Raw genomic sequence first — 23,610 nt, 5'->3', positions numbered from 1 at the left:
TAATTTTTCCCTATTTATTTAGAAATAGGAAAAAGCTATAGGTGGTCAGATTTCTGTAATAAATCCATATTTAAAAAGTTGCCATACACTGAAGTAGTTTTTTTCCCTGTAATGTGAATAATTATGTTGAAAAGACTGTGCTTCCTCAGTATGGGGAAAGTCACTGAAGAGGCTACAACTGTTCTTTCCAGATGTGCATGGACACTTTGCAGCACATAACTGGTCCTCTGCTAGATTAAGTAGGAAGTTATTGTCATTCTCCTGGCTTCTTGGTAGCTTTTTGTACACTGTTGTGTCCCTGTGGCGTGGGATGATATTCCATGGAAGATAGAAATCTGTCTGTGCCAGGCAGTTATCACTCATTAAGAAGGTATTTGAAGAACAAATCCATGTAAAAGTCTGTGCTTGGATTAACAGTTGTGTGTGTGTGTTTTTTAACTACACAATTTTCTTTTTATGGGGTTCTGTGTAAACATGCACCTGAGTGTGTTAGTATGCTGTGCATGTGTCATTCTGAATAAAGCAGGCATTCTGACTGCTGATACAGTCTTGCATTGCATGAAATTTTGGTCTCTGCTACCCAGAACATTTGAATGATACAATAGCCAGGATTACAGCCCCTGTAGGTGGAAGTTTCCACTGTTATGTAGGGACCAACTCCTGTGAATAGTTTTGCTCTTTCTTTATGCTACTGATGCACAAAGTGGTTTGTACCTTTTTTATTTTCCTGAGAGAGTCTCTTTGAATGGAGCAATTTATTCCAAGTGCACTTTTATCTCGTAAGATCTTGCAAGAGTAGTGACTACATACCATTAGCTCTTTGGCTTCTTTTAGTACCAGCAGACAGAAAATGAAAACAGATGAAGAACAGGTTAAGTAGTGTTCTGTGTACCTTCCTGTGATACCAAAACTGAGGGATCTTTCAGTTTTCCTTTACTGATTTTGCGAATAATTTTTTTCCAGTCTCAGCGTTCTGAGGTCTGATTTAAATAAGAGGTGTCCTTGTTTCTTAAGAAGACTCAATTACATTCTGATTCAGAAGAAATTCTGAGTGCTGCTGCTTGTGAAAAGAAAGTGAAGCTTGTAGTGGTTGAATGTTTTAGATACAAAGGGATTGCTAAATGAAACATGAATTTTAGATCTGCTTTACAGTATACAATTTACTGTTTTCTTCAGTTCCATGAGCTCCATTTTTTTAAGCCTTTCTGTAAATGTCTCTTCCAAAAACATTTAGTTATTGCACCTCAGTTGGAGATATTTGCCCTTTATTTATGATCATCCAGCATCCCTTCCAAGTCTGCTGTATTCACCTGTAGAAATGCAGTTGCTAGAATGATGTCTAGGTAATATTTTGAAGATATGCAAAAAAACCTAATTTGCAACTTTTTTTTTCTAATTGCAGAGATTTGGGAACTAGAAGGATTCAGATCATGTTACTGAGATCTTTACTTATGGTAAGCCTTTTGTGCTCAGTATACTATGTTATAAACACATAATGTCTCACTTTATCTATATTTTTACATACATAAGTACAGTATAACAACTCTGGATTATGAATTAAACATACATTCCTATTACATACATCTGGAATTCTACTGTGTAAAATTGTGAAAGCATTTTCCCAACTTAGATTACAAACAGGTCAAGAAATACTCCTCCATCTCTTAGAGCATATTAGTGAATATCAGTTATAATTGGATCTGCAGATCCAAAAGAACATCATAGAGTAGGTTGAGTTCTGCCAGCAATACTGGCAATATCAAAGTGAAATCACTTTTGTCTCTGAGCCCAGAAAAGCAGTAATTAGTAGAGTGGACAATATTTTTAAAAGCACAGAAGTGGATGCCTATCTCCAAGTCCTTAAAGCTTCAGACGCAAATGTTCTTTCCTTCCTAATATTTCCCAAGTTTCTTGTAAGGTATGACTGAATGTTTTAGCAAAAATACATTTTTTAACTGTAAACCTTTAAAGAGTATTTCTGGAAATAGACACAGATGGTAAGAATCAGAAAGTGGGTGGTAAAGGAAACTCTTACCAGTAGAAGCCTGCCAGTTTTGTTGCAGAAGCTGAAAACTGTTTAGTCACTGAAGTAGGGGATACAGCATAAAGAATGATCTCACAACTAAAGCAGAAGAATACTTTCCTGGAAAATGAGCTTCTATCCCTGCTTTGACGTGATGTTTGTGTGTGGTGTTAGGCAAGTTGTTTAAACCATTCTTTGCTTGTACAAATCTGAAATCCTAGACTGTGGTTTGCAGAAGACCTGAGCATTCACAGTTGCAATTTAAGATAGAAAACTTGTTAGAAAGGGCCTCAGGTGGTCATTTTGCACATTGTCTCCAGTAAAGATAGACTCAGGTATGCCTAAGCTGTTCCTGACAATATTCATCTCACTGGTCTTAAAGTTCCATCCAAGTCAGTAAGAATTGTTCTCATGATTTTGAGTACTGCATAGCCTAAGTATACTTTAAGGGATTCAGGTTGTGCATGTGGGAGGAATTTAACATTTTGGACACTGAATTTAAATTTGCCTTCTCTTTAGAATATGGAAGTAAAATCCCATCATGGCACAAATGTGTGAAAGTGAATGTTCTGTTGCTTAATGAATTACTCAGACATTGATAAATACTGTGAAAAAAATGTGAGCATTGTACATCATGTATTCTTTACAAAAGAATAATATTTCATAAAATAATTAGTCTGTTCCCATGCATACACACAGGCAGACAAGTTAATGTTAATAGGCAGTTGAAATCTGGCACTTAATTAAAAGTGTGCACTTACATTTGCAGCCTTGCTGCTTGTAATATTAGCCATTTTCCATTTTCAAAATGATTGGTTAGATACCTTCATGTGCCCTTGTACTCCTCTGCCAACCACTTCTCTTTGAACACCTTCAGTTATGCTGCAGGCACAGTGCTTGCTCACGTGTTGTGGTTTAACCCCAGCAGGCACCAGGGACCACCCAGTCACTCCCTCACTCTTCCCCAGAGGGATGAGGGAGAGAATCAGAAGGTACCAGTGAGAAAAGTGGGTTGAGATGAAAACAGTTTAGTAAGTAAAAGAAGGAAACCAAGAGAAACAAAACCAAGTAATAACAAAATAAACCAAAACCCACACCCAAAATCCAGTTGCTCACCACAAGCCAGCTGATAGCCAGCCAGTCCCTGAGGAGTGGCAGCCCTTGCAAACTACCACCTCTTTTGTTGCTGAGATGACACATTTTAGTGTGGGATATCCCTTTGGAAGTCTGCAAGCTCTGCTCAGCAGTAACTAAATCAACCCCATATTATCAGCACTGTTTTGGTCACAAATCCAGAACACAGCAGCGTATGTGCTACTATGAAGAAAATTAACTGTCCCAGCCAAAACCAGCACAACACAGTTCACATGTAAAAGGATATGGAATATGTATAATAAAGATGCAATTATTAAGTAAGCCTTAGATAAAAATATTACTGTGTTTATTATAATTAAATTTTGAATAATTTTTCTCCCCTCATGCTCAGTACCTTATACTTTGCAGTTTCTGAATCTGTTTTGTTTTTGAGATTCTAGTATTCTGATAACCTCCATTTTAAATTTTAAACATTTCTGACTGCTGTAAATGTTCAGCTAATTAATATCTGAATTGTCAGTAGAAGTTTACTTTTCTTTATATACCTACAGAGTTTACTTTAATTAAAAGTAATTGAATGAGGCAAGTCAGAAGTCGTATCAGTTTAACAAAAGAAAAAAAAAAACACTCTGGTACCAGTTTTCTAAGAAAGTGGTGTTTGCTGCTTACATTATGTTTAGCAATAAAGTAGTATCAATAAATGTTTAAGGTGTACATACAAGCTCTGACTTCTCTTTTTTAATTCACATGAGCTTACTCAGTAACATATGTGAACTGAACAGCACATAGCCTGAAATGGAAAAATCTCTATTGTAATTATTACCATCTTCATTTTATGCCCTGCAACTTTTCATAGGCCATTTAGAAAAAGAATTCATACCTTTTCTTTTTCTTCTGGGTGTCTTGGTAAAGGAAGGATCCTGGGAAACAATCCTTTTAACAAATGAGAGAGTTAATTTGAAAATGTGTGTTGGAGTCCTTCCAAATCCATAGTGAGGTCAGGAGTTTTCAAAATTAATCCAATACTTCAATTTGAATCCACCTTTCAGATGCCAAAGCAAGCCCACTAAAAGTGTGTGACAAATACAGTTAATTCTTCCAGAGCAGTAACGACACACATTAATTTAACTTCCGTCAATGAACAGGTGACTTCAGGATACAAAGCCACAACGATCAGTAATGCACTTCCTCCCCCGTTCCTGGACCCGTTACTGTCTCCTTCACTCATGGAGGACTCTGAGCTCAGGCAGCTGGTCCTGGAAATCCTGCATAACCTCATTGATCGGCACGACAACCGAGCGAAGCTCAGAGGGATACGGTACTGCTTTTTGTTTGCTTTGGCCTACTTGAAATTCTAGTTTAATACCTGAAAGATAAGTACTGTTGATTTTTAAATACTGTTCCTAACGTGAAATTTTGATGTACTGTTTTGGTAAATGCACAGTGTCTTTTATTGATGGCAGGCGTTTTACAGGTAAGCCTCAGTGCTCATACCTTAAATAACCATTTCAAATATCTGCTAGTTTAGCTGTGGAAGACAGAATATGTTATTTTATGTAGCGAAGAAAAAACGTGCTTGTCATAATTCTGTTTATTGTTCTCCCTCTTCAACTGAAATTTGAATACCATTGTTAAGACTGGATATAATTAAAAGGGAAATTGCATTAAGATTGGTTTGAATAGTTCCTATATTTCACATCCTCTTCCTTTTCAACTTTTTTTTTGCTAAAATGATATTTTTCTTATGTTTGTAGAATAATACCAGATGTTTCTGATCTAAAGATAAAACGAGACAAGATTTCAAGGCAGGATGTGAGCTTCATGAAAAAGGTAGCAGAGTGAAACATCACTTTTGTATTTAGAAATAAAGTAACTGAACCAGTTATTTTGCTTGTCTTCTACAGTTGTATTTTTGCAAGACGTTGCAAAGATCAGTACTAAATGTTTTTAATCAAATTACAGTGATTTCAATGTTGAAGTGTTCTAGATACTTTAAAGATGGTTCCATGAAATAAAATTGCCATGTATCTTAGGTGAAAACTTGTATGCATGAAATTAGACAGAGAATTAAAAGAATAAAAAAGGATAAAATAGATGTGTACACATGCATACACAAACAAGTACATGATTAACCAATATTACCACTAGTTTCTAACAACAGCTTCTTTATAAACACAGTACTGGTCTGTTTTACACAGAGAATTGCATGAATACTGCACTGTGGTCAGATGTTGGCATTCATTTCCTGTTGAAATATTAAAAAAAATAATTTTCCATTTATGAAAAGGAGGAATCTAAGATGGCCCTGCTTGAAGTAGAGAGTTGGACTAGAAGACCTTTAAATACCCTTTCTAACCTAAGTTATTCTATTATTTTAATATCATTTTCCCTTTTATGTCTTTTATAGCATGGTCAGCAGCTGTACAGACACATCTACTTAGGCTGCAAAGAAGAAGACAATGTCCAAAAAAACTTTGAACTCCTGTTTACATCTCTAGCTCTTACCACAATTGAACTGGCCAATGAAGAAGTGGTTATTGACCTCATTCGATTGGCTATTGCCTTGCAGGTATGAGGCTGAACTGGTGGTGTGTTTGTTGACTGGCAATTTATATTTGTAATTGGATATGTAACTTGTTTTGTTTGTATATTGATCTTCAAATTGGAAATCTCATCATTTGGTCCAAACATGTTTGAGCCACTAAGGAAGTACACTTTGTACATGCCACTTATTATAGGGAAAGCTTCAGCTAATCAGTTTTGTAACAAATTTCTACAGCATGTGCTATTCAGGAAAAGTAGCAGATGTGGAAATTTGTTGAAATGTTTCCTAGAATCACTGATATTTGTTAGCAGATTGAAAAGGTGTTCTTACAACATGTCATTGTGCATCAGTGTTCTGTATAAAAGGTATGAACTGTCCTTGCCTTGGATGAAAGCTTTTGTATAATTGTTTGGTTGGGAATATTTGTCAAACCAAGCTATTTAATCTCACCTTAGAGTAAAATTCTGTTAGTGTGTTGATAGGCTTTATTCCTTAACATTTTGTTAAAAAAATCATACATTGTCTCATACTTGCATACAGTCTTCAGGGAAACTGTCAAACTTACTAAGTTTGTCTGTGTTGAAATCAAAGCATTAAAAAAAATAAAGGAGTGCTAACATGTGCCCTGTAAATTTGATGAAATCAGGCCCTGTATTCCCAGTTCTCTCTGTCATTAATCTTATTCCCAAATGTGCATCTGTATTATGAAACCTCTGAAATGCAGTGTGCATCCTTAATTATAAAATTTGTCACAGAACCAAATCCTTACTTAATAAAAATGACATTAGGAGTTTTACTAGAGCAAAAATAATGCAGTCTGAATAAACATAGAAATGCTAATAAGGATGAAATAATTCCCTTTATGATGCTGTATCTGTGACTCACACAGGTGATCTTTGTGATTAAACTGCTATTTCTAATTTTCCTGAAAAAATGTTTTGATCAGGAGGTGGTAAGTACAAGAGATTACCAGTTATAAACCAGTACTTCCTTTCTGAGAAACAGAATTTTGAGTTGAGTAAATTTATTTCTCTTCGTAATTGTTGAATTTTTAAGCTTTTTAACTTCAGATCAATATATTTGTAGTTCAGGAGTGAGCTAAAAGACTAGAATTTTAAGATGAGAAGTATCAAATACTAAGTAGTAGCAGATCGTCATCATCTGTCTGGTAGTGTTACTAATAATAAATTTGACTTCTATATATTCAGGACAGCCTGTTAACTTTGGAAGGCATAATGCTATCCTTTGTATTTCAGGACATTGCCATCATCAACGAGGATAATCTACCAATGTTTAATCGTTGTGGTGTCATGGCATTGGTTGCAGCCTATCTAAACTTTCTGAGTCAGATGATTGCAGTTCCTGCCCTTTGTCAGCATGTCAGCAAGGTAACACATAATTAAATGTCATTTATGACACTACACACTCTACTTTAAAATGAGTAAATAACTTGTATCAAGTAATGGCTTATGGTCTTGTTCTCCCATATTTGTGTCCACTGACATTGCTCTTGGTCTTCAGTCTCTGATGGCATTACTTGCTGACTCTTCAAATTATAAACAGAATAATCTTCTCTCAAAGTATAGCATTTTTACTTTGTTTATAGTACCATATATAATAGGCTAAATCCTCATCTGGTATAAGACTTTACAGCCTCACTGGCTTGGCTGAAAAAGTACTGACAGGTACAAGACCATGAGAACCAGATTTTTAGTCTAAAGGGTGAGTGCCAGACTCTCTTTCTCTGGTTAAAAGAAATTCTGAAGGCCTCATTTGTGCTGAGGTAGATGTGCTAGTGAGAGTTAGTTATTGGAGAAAACAGCTATGGAACTACTCCATTTGTACTGTTTGTCTTGTCTTTTTTTCAGGTCATTGAAACCAGAAGTGTGGAAGCATCTTATTTCCTCCCAGAAACAATTTTCAAAGACAAATGCAAGTAAGGAGGGACAAAATGTCAATTAGTGGACAGTGAAGTACCTCTTTTACTATTAAAATTCAGACATCACTGAAATATGTTACATATGTGAAAAATAATTTAGGGGTTTAGTAGTGTACAGGGTAGGCAGAAGAAACCCAAATATTGAAAGCATGAGCATATATAGGGGAAAAAAAGGTGAGTTTCAGACTTTTTTTATTGTAGTCAGAGGCACTAACACCCTTACAATATGATGCTTGGTGTATGTGCTAACACAGCCAAATCCGTTTTCACCGAATCACAGAATGGATGAGGCTGGAAGGCATCTCTGGAGGTCATCTGGTCCCTGCTTAAGCAGGGCCACATCCAGATGGCTTTGGAATATCTCCAAGGATGGAGACTCCACAACCCCTCTGGATAACCTGTATCAATGCTTGGTCACCCTCACAGTAAAGAACTGTTCCCTGATATTCAGCCAGAACCTTCTGTGTTTCAGTTTGCGCAGTTGCCTCTGGCTCTGTCACAGAGCAGCACTGACAAGCCTTTCCACCTTCTCTCCCTTACGGTAGTTGTACACATTGATAAGATCCATGTTCTTTTCTCCATGCTGAACTGTTCCAGCTCTCTCTCTCTGTCTTCATTGGAGAGATGCTCTAGTCCCTTAATCCACCTTAGTGGATTAGTTGGACTCCCTAAAGTAAAGCCTCACCTTCCCTGGCGAGTGCAGCACCCGACTCAATAGTCCAGTGTGGCCTTAACAGAGCTGAGTAGAGGGGTAGGATCTCCTGCCTCAACCTGCTGACAATGTTCCTCCTGTCAGCCAGGATACAGGATACAGCCCAGGATACCTCAGTCTCTTTTGCCACAAGGGCACGCTGCTGGCAAATGGCAAATATTACTGTTGCTATTAATTAATTACTATTAATATTACTATTGCTCTGCAGGTTTTTTTTTTTATTTAACAGAGACTATTTTCTCTCAAGATGTAGCAGAATAGATGAGAAACATATTTTGGATAGCCAGTAAGTGTTAAGGTAATTTAAAATAATGCAGAGGTGTTGAATAAACTAATTTTGGGTGTATATTCATTCCTAAAAAACTGAGCAAGCTTCATTTCCATCAAATCATTACCATTGGTTGCTCACAGACATTGGAGGAATATTTTCTGTAACCAACAAATACCTATTTGTAGACAATAATTTCAAATATATATTTTGACAGTCTTCCAAAATCCTTAGAGAAGCATGAAAAAGACTTATTTTTCCTGACGAACCAGATTGCAGAATCATTAGGAGGCAGTGGATACAGTGTGGAAAGATTGTCAGTTCCGTATGTACCCCAGGTAACAGGTAAGTGCTGATTAGTAGCAACACCACAAAGTACCAGTTATTAAGAATGCTTTCTTAATGTGTTGTGTGCCAGTGAAATGTAATGTGACTGCTTGGCAACAAAACCTAATCAGATCATTTTGTCTTCTTAGGATGGAGTGGTTTTTTCTCATTAGCTACTCTGCAAAACTGTAAAAAGTTTCAACTATTTGTCTTTTTAAGGTTTTTTTTTTTCCTTAATGAAAGGAAGAGGGGCAGAAAGGCCTCGAACCCACTTTGACTCTTTTTAATGAAGTCTTTGCTTTCAAAAGACTACCTGTGTTAATTTGAGAATATACAAGCCAGCATACTTTATTCTTTTTATGTAAACACTGAATGAAAAATATTCCATGCTTTTGCCATATGGTCTTGTGCTGAGTTATTTGCCTTAGATAAATTCTAAATGAACAGATGCTAATTTAGTCAAGAATGGGATGTTTTTTTCATTAGATACTTATGCAAGCTTAGTGTCAGGTAACAGTAGAAATGCCTGAGGAAGGTTTGTGGGAGTTCCAGCTATGCAGGCTGTGTGGACAGTGTGTGGAGGACTAGCAAGTATGTGACATTATGTCCTTTTGGCTTTTAGTATATTTTCAACAGCCAATTGAGCAACTTACTCAAAAAATGGTTCGAAGAATTTTTTTTCTTAACAATGTGTGTTTTGTGGCTCTATGTAACCAGTTGCTATTGTAAACAGTCTGTGGGACACCGCAGCCTTAAAGCAGAAAAATGTGACTTCTCTGTTCTGTAGCTCACACATAGGAAGAATCATAGTACATAGGGACAGTGAATGCCAGATCTGTCGTTCTTGCAGTCTGATTCAGCGACATTGCTGCCTGCTCTTGAGTGTCTTTTTTGGATAGCTGCTATGGGAGGAATTGAGTTCTGCAAACAGCATGTGTGGATTTGTCCCAGATGCTACCAGGCACGCTAGTGATATGTTCTGACACAACTACAATGTCTGTGTTTTCTGTTGCTGGTTGTCTTCTAGAAAGGATAATGTTCCTATCCTTCACAGATTTCTTCTTCTGGCATCCAGAAAAACAATTAACGTTATATTTTAGTATTGGCAGAAGAGGTAGCCAGCAAGTAAGGAAACATTACTGACTTTGAGTAAATGAGAATGGAATGAGAAAGATAGGTTGGTTTGAAATTTATGTTAAGCCTCTTCTAGAAACCAAGGTGTATTTGTGCCCAAATGACCTTGTTAGGGTTTTCTTGGATACTTTGCTGAAAATGCATTTCTACACAGGAGGACATGAAAGTTCTGACAGCAAGATTAAGTGAGTTTACCTGCAAGTATGTGATTAACTGCCTCTGCACGTGATGAGAAATTGCCATATTTAATCCTAAATCTTAGTATATGTGAGTCAGATGGGTTTGGGGTTTTTTGTAATGTTTTTGTAAAGAGCAGCAACCAAAACTTGTTCCTTTTCTGTTGCCATAGCTAATAAATACATTAATCTCTAATGCTGTGGAATATTGAGCTTCCAAGGTTTTCTTTTAACTAAATCAGGAACAAATGGATATTTTGGAATTCCTAAGCTTTTAATTTTTTAATGCAATGAAATGTTTCATTTCTACTGTTAATATTATAATGCTAGAATGTAGTGTTTCAAAAGAAATCATTAATCTTAGTAAAAATTAATCCATTTTTCTATATTCCTGTGAAATCTAGGGTTGAACCCAAAAAGCCAGTAAATATTTCATCCTGATTATTTCTGATTTTTCCAAATATCAGTGACACAATGCTTAACAATGGCTTGTAGACATAATTTTGTCATCCTGTCTTTGTTTCATGTTTTGATATTTCTTGTCAGTTTGAAAAACATTCATATCTGCAGGTTTTTTTATCTGCCTTTTTCTCTTCCTTACTTGGGGGAGGGAGAAAAATGATAATTTAAATGCACTTTTAATAATTTTTTTTGTCAGTACATATATATTTTTTTAATTCAGCTCTATTTCCATCAGGCAAAAAACCTCATAAATGCAAACACAAGTCAAAAGGTAAAAATGAGTTGTAGGTCAGCCTGCTCTCCTGCTGCCTGTGGTGTCTCTATAGGATGTGCACTGTCAAAAAATGCTTTTAGAAGGCCTTTAGATCTTTAGGCCAGAAATTGTGTTGTACTTGGTGTACTTAGTGTTTCCATATGCTTCTTTTTGTTCATCTCCTTGATATACCTGTAGCACTGTTAGCTGCTGTCAGGTTTACCTTTATGTTTACTCTTGATTTGAAACTCTACAATGGTAGTAGCTTCCTATTTTCTTTTCCTGAGCAGGTAGTAGGGCTAGAGGTATCATTTTTGTGATGGTACTAATTACCTCTTTGAGTGACATTGCAAGAACTTGTAGAAAGTTGGAAGAAGCTCTCAATTGTTCAAAGAATGAAGAGTTATCTTACTCACTGGCTGTTCAGGATAAAGATCCTTTAGCAGAATATGTGTATGTGCATATATTCTGTCTGCATCCCAGTAGCTGTGTGCATCCCACCAGGACTGGACTTAGACACTGTCTTCCCACCAACTGTCTCCTGGTTCCCAATCTCCCCAGTCACTGGCACCTGAGCATGTGAGTCCTTCAAGTGCCACAACCCCAGTCCAGATGCTGGTGCAGATCCCCCTTGCACACTGTGATGCCCGTGTGCATGTCCATGGATCCCAGTCAACCCCCCAGGCTCCATGGTCTTCCTGACAGCTGACCTGGGCCTCCTGGTCTCTCCAGGGGCCTGCCCCTCAGGAACACACAGAGCCAGACACACGCGGTCACCGCTCGCTCCCAGACCACTTGCCCTATTTGCCTGCTGGTCCAGCTTGATGTTCCCTCATGATCGCGTGGGAATCATCGTGCTGTGCATCTTTGCTTGCTCCAGACCCACCAGGCCCCTGACCTGTGGTCTGACTCCAGTTACTGTGCTCAGACCCCCATGCACATAACTGCACAAAGAATAGAGTTCCTCACCCAGGAAAAGACGGACTTTAAAGATCATCTAGTTCCAAAATCCCCTGCCGTGGGCAGGGACACCTTCCGCTATACCAGGTTGCTCAAAGCCCCATCCAACCTGGCCTTGAACACTTCCAGAGACGGGACAGCCCCAGTTCCTTTGGGCAGCCTGTTCCAGTGCCTCACCGCCGTCACAGTAAAGAATTTATTCCAAATATCCAATCTAAATCTACCCTCTTTTAGTTCAAAGGTGTTCCCCCTTGTCCTATTCCTACATGCCCTTGTGAAAAGTGATCAGCCAGTGAGGTGGATGCAGAGAGCAGCTCCTGTTGCCCCATGGTGTGGGTGCCACTCCCCAGGCCATAGAGCCAAGGCTTCTGGGACAGGCCTGTCAGGGGCTGGGGCAGTGGGTGTTGGGGCTTTCCTCGTGCCTCTGGGCTCCTTTGTGTGTATGGAAATGAGCTTTGTATCATATAACAGAAAAAATGGAAACTTTCCCCATTTTTTAGCCACTTAATATGTTGAAATTAGAGACAAATGGGTATTTTTCTCAGTCAAGTACAGTGAAGCATCCATTGCAAAAATGATTTCTATCCAAAGTAGCTCTGAAAATGTATCTTGTGTTTGTGTGTCAGTTACAGAGAGAGCAGCAAGATGGCAGCAGAGATGTAGTTTTGTCTTGTGTTTTCTTTTGAGGGCTGAGGTGCTTTCCTCAGACTCTGTATATATTGGGTCATGTACCAGCGAGCCATCAGGGATTAAAAATTAAGTAAATCCTTCAGAATGCCACTTCAAATGCTCAGGGTCTCTGGGAACCTGGCAAATATAGCTAGAATTCAGGTGTTTTCCACTAATCTTGTTCTTTCACTGCCTCTTGATCTTAAAATGACATTTCATTTATGCAATTTCTGAAAGTTATTTCTTGGTTTTTAAAAGCTGAGGATGTTCAGCTCTGCTGGAATGAATTCTGTTTGTTCATGCTCAATATTTGCACAGCAAAAGCACTTTGCTAGAAGTGGCTTAAACAAAGTTTATAGAAGAACCAGCATAAATTACCTTGTGGTGGGGGAATTTTAAATCCTTCTCTCAATCTTAGTTTCAAGTGCCTGTAGGTGCTTCTAACTGTGGGCAGTGCAAGTAATCAAATAACAGTAGCCAGGTCCAAATGGCTTGATCTTGGCTAAAATTTAAAATGTGACATCGCAATTCATGGTTTTGTAAATGAGATACACAAAAGTCAGACCTCTCGAGTCTCTCTTTGTTGAAGGATTCTCATGACATGTCTTAAAATACATTTTTACTGTTTATTAAAATCTCATGTTAATACACTAAATGTTAAAAATGAGAAAAGATTATTGCTGCACTGCCTCAGGAATGGAGTCACAGAAGGAAAATCCATTAACTGATGGATGGTTCGATCATAATCTGCTTATGCATTAATGAAATTGTTGTGCTGCTTTTAGTATCAGCACAGTTGGTCTTATTCTGACAACTTTTTAGGCCAGCTGGACCTGCTAAAATCTTTGTAGGAAGTGTGAAATGGAGAGAATTTTTTTCACCCAGTAGATTTTTAGACTTGCTGAATATGGTGCTTGTAGCAACAAGAATAAGGAAGGATTGTTGTTCATTTCCATTCAGAAATCTATTTCTTCTGTTAATGAGTCATTTCCAAGAAGCCCTTTTCTGTTTCAGAATTAAGACCTTAATATTTAAATTTCACAACCAAGAAAATAAGTTCAGGCTTTTGTAAAGAACTCTGCAGCTATATATCATCATGTGCTATGTTTCTTATTATGCATTTGAATAAGAGCTCATCTCATTTTTTAAATTTCTGGGCTTTCAAGGGAAGGTTGGCAAGATCTGGGATGGGAAAGAGACAATAAAAACATTATTTTCTTTCATATTTAGTAATTTAGAGCCGTAACTGATCATTTTTTCACAACTATTCAAATGATAAAATAGATGATCATGGGTAAAATAGGCATATGGAAACAAATTTGCATCTCATGGGTAGAAATTTGATTGATCATGTTTCAAGTGTTACACAAAAAGTGAGAGAAGTTGTTTTTCTGCTAGATGAAGACAGACTCTCCAGGAGAAAAAGCATTGTGGACACAGTGTCTCTTCAGGTGGATATTCTGCCTGGCAACAACACAGAGGATAAGGTATGAAAATCCCAGAATATTTTAAAGCAGCATCTTGGAGGGAGGGGGATAATGCAAGTGAAGTTTTTCCAGAAAGTCTAATATCTGATTATTCTAGCATTGTAAATACTTCAAGGGGTTGATTTTTTTTAAGTTGTCTTTGCAGAAGTGTGTTGTCAAAGACACTGGTGCTGGTCTTGCTGTATAAAAATGTTAAGTGTTTTATCACTGTAGTTTTTTACAGATAGTGCTGCAGAATATGGGGTAGCAATACGTTTACACACTGAACAACTGATGTTTTATGAGTAAATATTCTGAAATGTTTTATCTGCCTTTTGAGGCAACCAGTAAATTCCTTTCATCATTTGAAGTATTTGAGAAACTTGTTCATCAACATGGGGCTGAGAGATGTAAAACAAGAGAGATGCAAGATTAGTGGTTGACCTGCCCTCTGTGAGAGGGACAGGTGAAGACTAGTCAGGCTTTGTGCACCGCAGTGTTACAGTATCACTGTTCCCTTCCAGCAGAGTTTAGCACACAGCACTTTAAACTCACAGAAAGGATAAAGTAGCAACAGAAAGTTCATATGTAGGGTACAGGAGCTGATGCTAATTATCCCTTAGGAAGACTGCCTTATAATTAAAATTATCACACGTCTTTTGACACTTCATTTGAAGTATTTCTTAAAATAAATTTCTACTGAATCTTTTTTAAGGTTCTACTTATTTTTATTAACCAGATTTCTGCTGGTTGCAGTGGAGATTAGCTGTTGAAATTGAGGTGTTTGTACCTCAGATGAAGTACAGATGATTCTTACCTTTGGCATGTTCAAGCACAAACTGCCTAAAGACATGAGACAGAATATGTGGACTTAGTCAAGCTGAGTGCTATTGCAAAGGAGCAAGCTTCATTTTAGACAGAAGTGATCTATGTTTTGCATGATCATTATTATTATTTATTTCTGTTTTGTGCTGATGGTACCTCAGATGATATTTTGTGTTCACTTTTGTGCTTTAGCAAGGATACAAATAAAAGTTCAGGAGAAAGAAGAAAAAAAGTATTTGAAAAATAAGGGAGACAATCAGATCTCTAGCTTTCTGAAGAAAGTGAATGGTCCTCGCAGGACTGGGGGTGTTTGTCATTAGTATTCATTTTAAGATTGTGTATTATATGTGGTTATATATGATTGAACAACTGTCTTGAAAGTAGAATTAAATGAATGAAGTTTCCATTTCAGATTTCAAATTATTATGCTGATATTATATCAAGCATTGATATATAGACATTTTTGAAGTGGTTGTAGATAAATCAAAACCTTTTTATGGGTTCTCAGTTTAATGTGGTCTTAATGTGGTCCAGTGTCTTGGATAATGAATTACTGTTTTACCTCTTAAAAAGAAGAATTTTATTAATCAGAAACACAGGAAGCAAAGTATTTCTCCCTTACTTATGATGTTTGTTTACAAAGCAAAGGAAGAACCAGTATTTTCCAATTTGCTGACTGCATCTTCGTAGCTATATATGAAATCTGGTTCTCTTGCTTTGTAGATTAGTAAGTATAACAATCCATAACTGTCAGCAGAACTAAACTGCAGAAAAAAAGGAACATAAAGCTTATGATTGAGAGGATTACCTACTTAATTAATGGAAATTTTAGAATTAATGATTAATTCATCAAATGTGAATTGTATAAAAGGTGATTATTTCAGAATACCCTTGATCTCTAGCCATATCCACAAATATTTGACACAAAGGGTGTTTCACTGTTTATTAATTATTCTTTTATATATTCAGAGGTAGAGAATACAATGCTAATGTAGTAAAATGATAGAAAAGTATCATTTACAGCTCCATCTCCTGAAATAAAACTTAAGTAAAAAGGAAACAGCTATTTCTGCTGGCTTTTCCCTCTACAATAGCTCAAGCCAATAAATTAAAAAATTGAAAGAATTCAGAGTGTTCTGAATTGGATGAAGTAACTTCTTGCTACTTTACAAATCTCTTATCTTAAATCACATTAGACCATTCTAAACAATTAGTGTTTATAAGGAAAAATAACAGTGCTGCCTATTTACCTGTTTGAAGGATTGAAGTGAGGCGGTTCAAGCCAAGGAACCATGTTATATTCAGGTGAACACTGTTCTGCCATCTAAGCATTCTCCCCTAATATCATCACAGTGGTTTCACTGTAAATGTATTTACCGGTATAGAAACTCTACAGAAACTCCAGGTCTGTAATGAATTGAAACACAAAGATCCATGAACTGGAGCTCTTCAGAGAAATATTCATACATCTTTGGTAATTTTGCAGCCCCAAGCAGTTCCTAATGAAGTACATCTGCAGCAAATGGATATTCATATCACTAGATGAACAGATTTTCTCAGTGCATCAGACATAGCTTGTTATGAAGAGCCCTTTAACTCCCATGTTTATGACATAAGCACCAAATTATTTGGAACCCGTACTGGTACAAAGTTAGACTAAAGCAATAACCATTTTCCACTCTCCACTCTACTGCCATCTCTTATTTTAGCATCACATTGCTGGTAACTCAACAAGTCTCAGGAACCAGTTGCCTTTATTCACATCAGTTGTTTAAGAACCCAGTACTAAGACTTTATAGTATAGAAACACTACAGCCTATTCCTGACCCAAAGGAGTGTTCTGCCAAAATTCAAGTCCTTTTCCAAAGTATAGTTGCTATAGAGCATCTTGACTAGAATTTGCAAAGTTTTCCTTCACCTCATTTGATAAAAATTTCCTCACTATTTGCAGTGGCTTTAAAAATGTGAATGAATTAGTGTTCTGTTGTCTGTCACAGAAACTCCAGATAAAGCTATTAGAGACTTGTAAGGCAGAAAAGCCCTGGCTTTTTCACATTCCTTATTTTTTTGAAACTTATATGTTATATGTGATGATTAAGGGTTTTGTTTCTTTGTGTTTAGATTGATAATACTGAAGAAATCACCTTTGAAGCTTTGAAGAAAGCCATTGGTAAGATTTATTACAGTTGTGTTTATGCAGAATAGTCCTCAATTACTATGGAATTGCTAGAGAAAAAGGAATGGCCAGAATAACATAATGAAAACATTACATTTGTTTCTCTTCAGCTAGTAAATTTGTTTAAAACTTCAGTTATTTATTTCTAAATTTCTGAAATGATACTTTGATAATGTTAGTGAATTCATTTTCTGAAGTTAATGGGACTGAATGAAAAGCATCTGGAAATGCCTGTCATCTGTTAAATTTGCCTTACAGGCCAAGCCATAAATAACATGAGATTTGCAAGCTATATTGGATGATTATTTATAAAGCAACTTAAATATTTTTTATGTATTAAGATTTTAAGGTCTTCAATGCATTCAGAAAACAGATTGTAAGGTGCACATTGTGGACTTCAAAAACACTCAGATTTTTTAAAAGAATATTTTTGTAACAAGTGACCCAGCTACAAGAACACAGAATTACTTGAATTCCTTATTTCATATTACTATAAGTAATTACTAATTAATGCTGTCTAGTCCACTAAAATCCTGTTCAAAATATGGATTAAACATTGGTGTTTTAAACAATAGACACTGATGTTTTAAACAATGATTTAGTCTATCAGTCTTCCAGATGTGCCTAATCCCCAAGGTACTTAAATTCATTAGATGCTGGAAAGTTCCAGCTGCTTGTAAGTTCACTCAGTCTGTGGAGGTTGAACTCACTTTTTCCAAATTCTAATAGAAAATTCTGGCCACCTGTCAGCATGGTACTGGGAGGCAGGATGCTTCCTTCTTCTGAGTCTGAACTAGCATGCACCCAAGTGCAGTCCTGAGTCCAGGCAATAAAGCAAAAGGGAGTCTAGATGTACTCATAATTAAAGCACATAGTAAGAAAGGGGCAAAACTGGGTCCTCAAACCAGCTCCCTGAAATTTTGTCTGCATTTCGCTAGAGGCAGTGCCAGATGACACCTTACTTGAGAATGGGTGCATCACTTGAAGCACAGTGCTTTTTCTGCAGTGCACATATGAACGTTTATATCACTTATACTTGATAGGCGAAGATTGCAGTTGTCTCTATTTTTTTATTATTCTTTTAAGATAACAATGGACTTGAAGAACAGGAAAAGGAAAAAAGGCGTCTTGTGATTGAAAAGTTCCAAAAAGCGCCATTTGAAGAAATCGCAGCCCAGTGTGAAACCAAAGTGAGTTTCTGGAAAATGTTATACAGCACTGAAGAAATTGATGTAGGCATTAATGGGGATGTGCTGGCTGCAGGTGATTTATGTTGTGTCACTGCTGCTGTAAAGAAGAAGTTCAGTTCTTTGTTTTGCCTCCACTGTTGTCAATGCTGGGAGATTCCAGTAACTTAAAGCATGCTTTTGGTTGTTCCGAGACCATTTGGAAAGAAATGGATATCTCATATATTCTTCACCCTAATGCTTTCCTTGCTGTGTTTGAAATCCACATTCACAGTCCATTCCTATTTCATTCTGGGATAACTGGAGCAGTATTTACCCCACTGTATATTTTGAACAACTAAATGTATTTCAGGTTTGCTAAACTCCTGTCTGCAACAGCAGAATTTGCTATATAATTCCTGGCACTCCAGGACAGGCTCACTCAATCTCAAATGCATCTTCAAGGGTCAGAATCCTTTCAGCAGTGAGGAAATGGGACAGGAGTTGCTGCCTAGATTTGCATGTGGCAATGCAGAACACACTCACTGAGTATGGCCTGGCACATTCATCGGAGCTCAGTTCAATCAATATATAGGAGTTAATAATTCAATTTTAATTTTTCTTCCCTAGGCAAACTTGCTTCATGACAGACTTGCACAGATACTGGAACTCACCATTCGGTAAGGCTTTATGCAGGAAGAGTGTCATGAGTGAAAAATGAGTTATAAAACAGCTATGGCTACTTTCAGTTGGTTATGTCATAGTGTTCATAAAGAAATGTCATAGGGAGAAAATAATGGGCTTAACTGTGTGCTGTGGTTAAACCCTGGTAGCTGTTTCAGCCTCACATAACCACTGGCTTACCCCTCCTCAATAGGATGAGAAAGAAAATTGGAAGGGTAAAAGTGGGAAAAACCATGGGTTGAGATAAGAACAGCTTAATAGGTAAAGCAAAATCCCACATACCAGCAAAGCAGAATAAGAAATTCATTCACTTCCCATGGGTGGGCAGGTGTTTAGCCATCTCCAGGAAATCAGGGCTTGTTGGGAAGACAAATGCCACACTCTGAATTGTCCTTCCTATCCTACTTCTTTCCTTAAAGCTCTTATTGGTTAGCATGACACCACATGGTCTGGGATATCCCATGGCTCAGTTGGGGTCATCTGTCCCATCTGTGTCTCCTCCTAACTCCTTGCCCACTTCCAGCCCTCACACTGGCACAGCAGCGTGAGCAGCAAAAGAGGCCTTGATTCTGTGTAAGCTCTGCTCATCAGTAACACAAACATCCCTGTGTTATCAACACTGTTCCCAGCACAAATCTAAAACACAGTCCCAGACCTGCTAATGTAAAAAAATTCTCAGTCCCAGCCAAAAACAGTACACTGAAAAAGAGTACTCTTCATCACTTTGATTTTCTTCCTATTTTGAATCTTTTTGATAGTGAAGACTCTCCAGAAACCATGTCACAGTGTCTCACAGTCTTACAGTATTTCTGTGTCTATCAGTAGTGTTGCAGAATGCTGTTGTTTTCCCATTGCTGCATCTGTTTGAGAATGTAATTAGATACTACCCAAAATAGTACATGGCATTATTACAGAGCTGTGAACATCCATTGTTCAGAATAAATAGTATTTATTAGCAATAAAATGCATTTGGGTAGTTTTGTAACATCAGTGAAATTGATGATATAGACGAGAATACAAAAATCCCTGGGGCATGGTAATTTCATTAGAATTTCAGGAGGAGGATAAAATACTGTTGGTGGGGGGTGGGGGGATAGTTTACTCTTGTTTCTCAGCAATTAGTATGTATTATAACAAAGCAATCCATATAATTATAAATTACATATATTGATTGTGCTTCTCACACAGTCCTCCGCCTAGCCCCTCAGGAACGATGACCATTACTGCTGGACATGCTCATTACCATTCTGTTCCAGTCTATGAGATGAAGTTTCCAGATCTTTGTGTGTATTAAGTGTCTTCTGAAGTCTGCTGGACATTATTTAGAATAGAGTACAATAGAAAGAACAAGATGAGTTTTCAAATTTTATTGTTTACTGTATCTAAACTAAGTAATATAATGATGGACATGAGCCAAATACAGATTACTTTAGCCAAATTCATGAAATTGTCTTGAATTGTTTTCTTCTGTAATATATTGTAAGTTAGGTTTTTCATAGATCATGTTGATTCATTTTCATATTTGAGTACATGTAAAAGTCAGATATAAAACTTGTCTTGCCATACAGGTGAATATTTCAGTTACTCTAGGAATTTGTGTTGCCGCAAATTCCTTTAATTGGAGATACTGTAACTGAAGAACCTGTTAAATCTTTTTTTTTTCCCCTTTTTTTTGGTTGGTTGGGTTTTTTTCTCATCTCCACCTCAATTCTATGTCTAACTAGAATGCTTTTGCCTTGCTTCATTTCATTAAATGTAACCAGTGGAGCGCTACCGTCGCTCCCTTTTGTTCATACTGTCATAGCTAGTCAACTTGTTTGGTTTGAAATATATGGAAAAAAACCAATACCTTACATGTGTTCAAGTACAATGAATGAATTAATGGACACCTGTTAAGTATTTTTTGGATGCATCACATAACATGCTTTTTAGATAAATATGCCCAGTATATGTCCTGTGTTTCTTGCTAAAAGTTTAATGCTTTGCATAAGAGAAGAGAAATCTCCTCTCGAAGCAAGAAATTGTGCAATATTTTTCGTGTCTTAAGGTGTATGGTTTACAGACTGTACTTTTGAAAACATAGTAGTATTTACTGTCTGCTTTAGTATAAATACACGAGAGAATTTAGTATAGCAGAAGATAAACTGAGGGCATTTTAAATAATAATTAATGAAATTATAAATATATTCTATGAGGCATTTCTCTGTAGTTTATTACAGCTTTTTAGTGATATTTTAGAAATTGAAAGAAAACTAAATGAAACCATTTAAAGATCAAGAATTTATTACATATATTTTCAAGCAAAAGCATTTTTAGAGATGCATCTCTGTGTTTTGTTTTTGTTTCATTTCTCAAAACTTTAAGGTAACTTTCATAGGTTTATGTATCTGAGCATACTATTAAATGTAAATAAAGTAAAAGTGATACAGGAAATCACTGACTTTTGATGATAATTGCCAAGACTGTCTTTATGACTCACTAAATTCTGCAGGCAAAAAGGAAAAACAGCATTCATTGATGCCATGCATATTAAGTTTGAAGTCCCTTAATCTCTCTGAATCTGACTGAAGCAGCACAAACATGAATGAATGCTCTCAAAAATCTGTAATAAATGTAGACATTTAATTTAGCCAGTGGTTTGCATGAACAGTGATCAGGCCGTGAACAAAGTGATCTAACTTCAGTTAACCCTGCTTTGAGCAGGAGCTTGGTTTAGATGACTTTCAGAAGTCCCAACCTAAATTAATCTTTGATTGCATAACTCTACCATCTGAAGGGTTATCAGCCCAGCTAATTTGCTGAGTGTTTGAAGCACTTGCAAACCCACTGTAAGAAGGATTTTAAGTTTTTTGAACTGTAGTTCAGTATTCAGCTGAACTACTTTTAAAAGCCTGATGTGACATAACATCAGACAAATATCAGCTACTTAAACCTATGAGATGACATGCTGAGACTTTCAGAAGGCATTCACAAAGCTCAAAAGGTAATTGAGACCTTCTTTTCAGTTTAACAGTGCAATCACAGCTGTTAGTGGATGACGAAACAGCCCCTTATCTACAGCATTCCGTTGCGATTTTTACTGCTGCAGCGTATCAGCCTGATCAGACCACAGTCTACACATAAATAGGACTCTAGCCTTTAGTTTTCATTTTTTTTTTTTTTTTTTAAGGTAAGACTAATAGCTTTTTGGCCTATATAAAGAGTGTAATTTTTTAAACAGTAAATCTAAGCTAGGGATACAATGTAAAACATTTCTCCACACTGTAATTTTTTAAGAATATCACTCAGCACTTTTGTACAAAAAGAAAATAAGGAGTCTAAGTAATAAAGAATGTACTTCTGTTTGCGCTTGTGCAGTATGAAGACTATGCTGTAAATACAGGATTGTTTCTCTGATTGAATTCTGTTGCATGAATGCTGCATGTTAAAATAACTAGATTCAGCATTTCATTTTCCGTTCTTTTTATGAAGTATTTTTCATTTATGCTAATGGCAGGTTTCCATGTTTCCAGTGTTCAAATGAGCTTTGTTTGGTAAATGCAGGTTTTGTGCAGGTTTTGTGCAGGGAACGAAGAGCTTGTAACACTCTGCGTGTTCACGTGATATTTAATTTCTTCCTTTCTGGAAATTCAGGGAGTCTGTAAGTTGGTAATTGGTTCACTTTGGCCTTTCTAGACATATGGGAGACGGGAGAGACTGTAAAATGTATTGTTTTGGTAGCTATTGTTATAGGTAGCTAATGAATGAAACCAAAAGAATTAAGAATGCTGTTTGTTGTACAGTATGAAGCTGCTATGTTTCACTTCTCTCTTTATGTTCTTCAGACAAGTTGCAGAGCTTTAAAAGCTCCTTATGCAAACTGGTCCTGTTTTTTCTGCAACATTTTGTGCACTGTCATAATGGTTATGAATTGGTACCCAGCTGTTTAAGTGTATTCCAGTGCTTTGGGTTCTCTTTCCCGTTATGTCATTTTGAAAAAAATATAGCTTTTGTAGTGGGTCACTTTAAGGTAAATTAAATCTGTGGTAATTTCAAAAGATAGAAATAGCCTGTTGTCCAAAATCACAGTAGGGCCAATTTGTCTGTTGTTCTGATGGTCATATATTCTGTACTGTATGTAATGAACCAGTTTCAATAAATGTAAGAACACACTGTGCAATCTATATTTAAGCAATAAAATAAACCAAAATTTCAGATTAATCTTTTCTAAGGTGTGTCAGTTTATATTTACTGCTCACAGTTAAGATGTCAATGACATAATTTTTAGCATTTAAAATAGAGCTCATTTTACACACCATTTTACTTGTTTTTGCAAATGTTACAGCACTTCAGCATTATTAAAATACTACATTTATTTACTATTAAACCATTGCTGTTACTAAGACCACTAGAATTTGAGAGTGCAGAGATACAAAAATAATTTTCTAATAGCAAATAAGCTTCAAGAAGATAAATAACCTGTGCTTTTCAGGCCTGCCTTGCTGGTTAAAAAACCTGTTGGGTTTATAGTGTCAATTCTGTCTCCCATAGCATACTCCTGGAAAAGCTGGCAGCCCACGGCTTGGACAGGGGTACTCTGTGCTGGGTCAGGAACTGGCTGGAGGGCCGGGCCCAGAGAGTGGTGGTGAACGGAGCTGCATCCAGTTGGCGGCCGGTCACCAGTGGTGTTCCCCAGGGATCAGTGTTGGGCCCAGTCCTTTTTAACATCTTTATCGATGATTTAGATGAGG

At 36.8% G+C, this 23,610-nt stretch overlaps 1 protein-coding gene across 8 annotated transcripts in view; it reads left to right on the top strand.

Moving 5' to 3' along the window:
• The window catches only part of EFR3A (EFR3 homolog A), a 78,135-nt gene extending 55,055 nt beyond the window's left edge, over positions 1–23,080 (top strand). For 6 of the 8 annotated variants that reach the window (XM_027645666.1, XM_027645664.1, XM_027645667.1 and 3 more), the window contains 12 exons: positions 1,403–1,454; positions 4,264–4,436; positions 4,873–4,948; positions 5,526–5,687; positions 6,920–7,051; positions 7,532–7,599; positions 8,800–8,927; positions 13,962–14,050; positions 16,976–17,024; positions 18,117–18,220; positions 18,827–18,876; positions 21,886–23,080. In XM_027645666.1, the coding sequence (XP_027501467.1) occupies positions 1,403–1,454; positions 4,264–4,436; positions 4,873–4,948; positions 5,526–5,687; positions 6,920–7,051; positions 7,532–7,599; positions 8,800–8,927; positions 13,962–14,050; positions 16,976–17,024; positions 18,117–18,220; positions 18,827–18,876; positions 21,886–22,003 (1,201 nt within the window). In that variant the 3' untranslated portion in view covers positions 22,004–23,080. Of the gene's footprint in view, positions 1–1,402; positions 1,455–4,263; positions 4,437–4,872; positions 4,949–5,525; positions 5,688–6,919; positions 7,052–7,531; positions 7,600–8,799; positions 8,928–13,961; positions 14,051–16,975; positions 17,025–18,116; positions 18,221–18,826; positions 18,877–20,068 lie in introns of all 8 variants that reach the window. The other 2 variants (XM_027645663.1, XM_027645662.1) reach the window with 2 other exon arrangements.
• The last annotated feature ends 530 nt before the right edge of the window (positions 23,081–23,610 follow it).

Source organism: Corapipo altera, unplaced genomic scaffold (assembly GCF_003945725.1).
Source record: "Corapipo altera isolate COAL_440 unplaced genomic scaffold, ASM394572v1 51, whole genome shotgun sequence".
NCBI classification, from domain to species: Eukaryota; Metazoa; Chordata; class Aves; order Passeriformes; family Pipridae; genus Corapipo; species Corapipo altera.
This window is presented reverse-complemented; position numbering and strand designations above follow the sequence as displayed.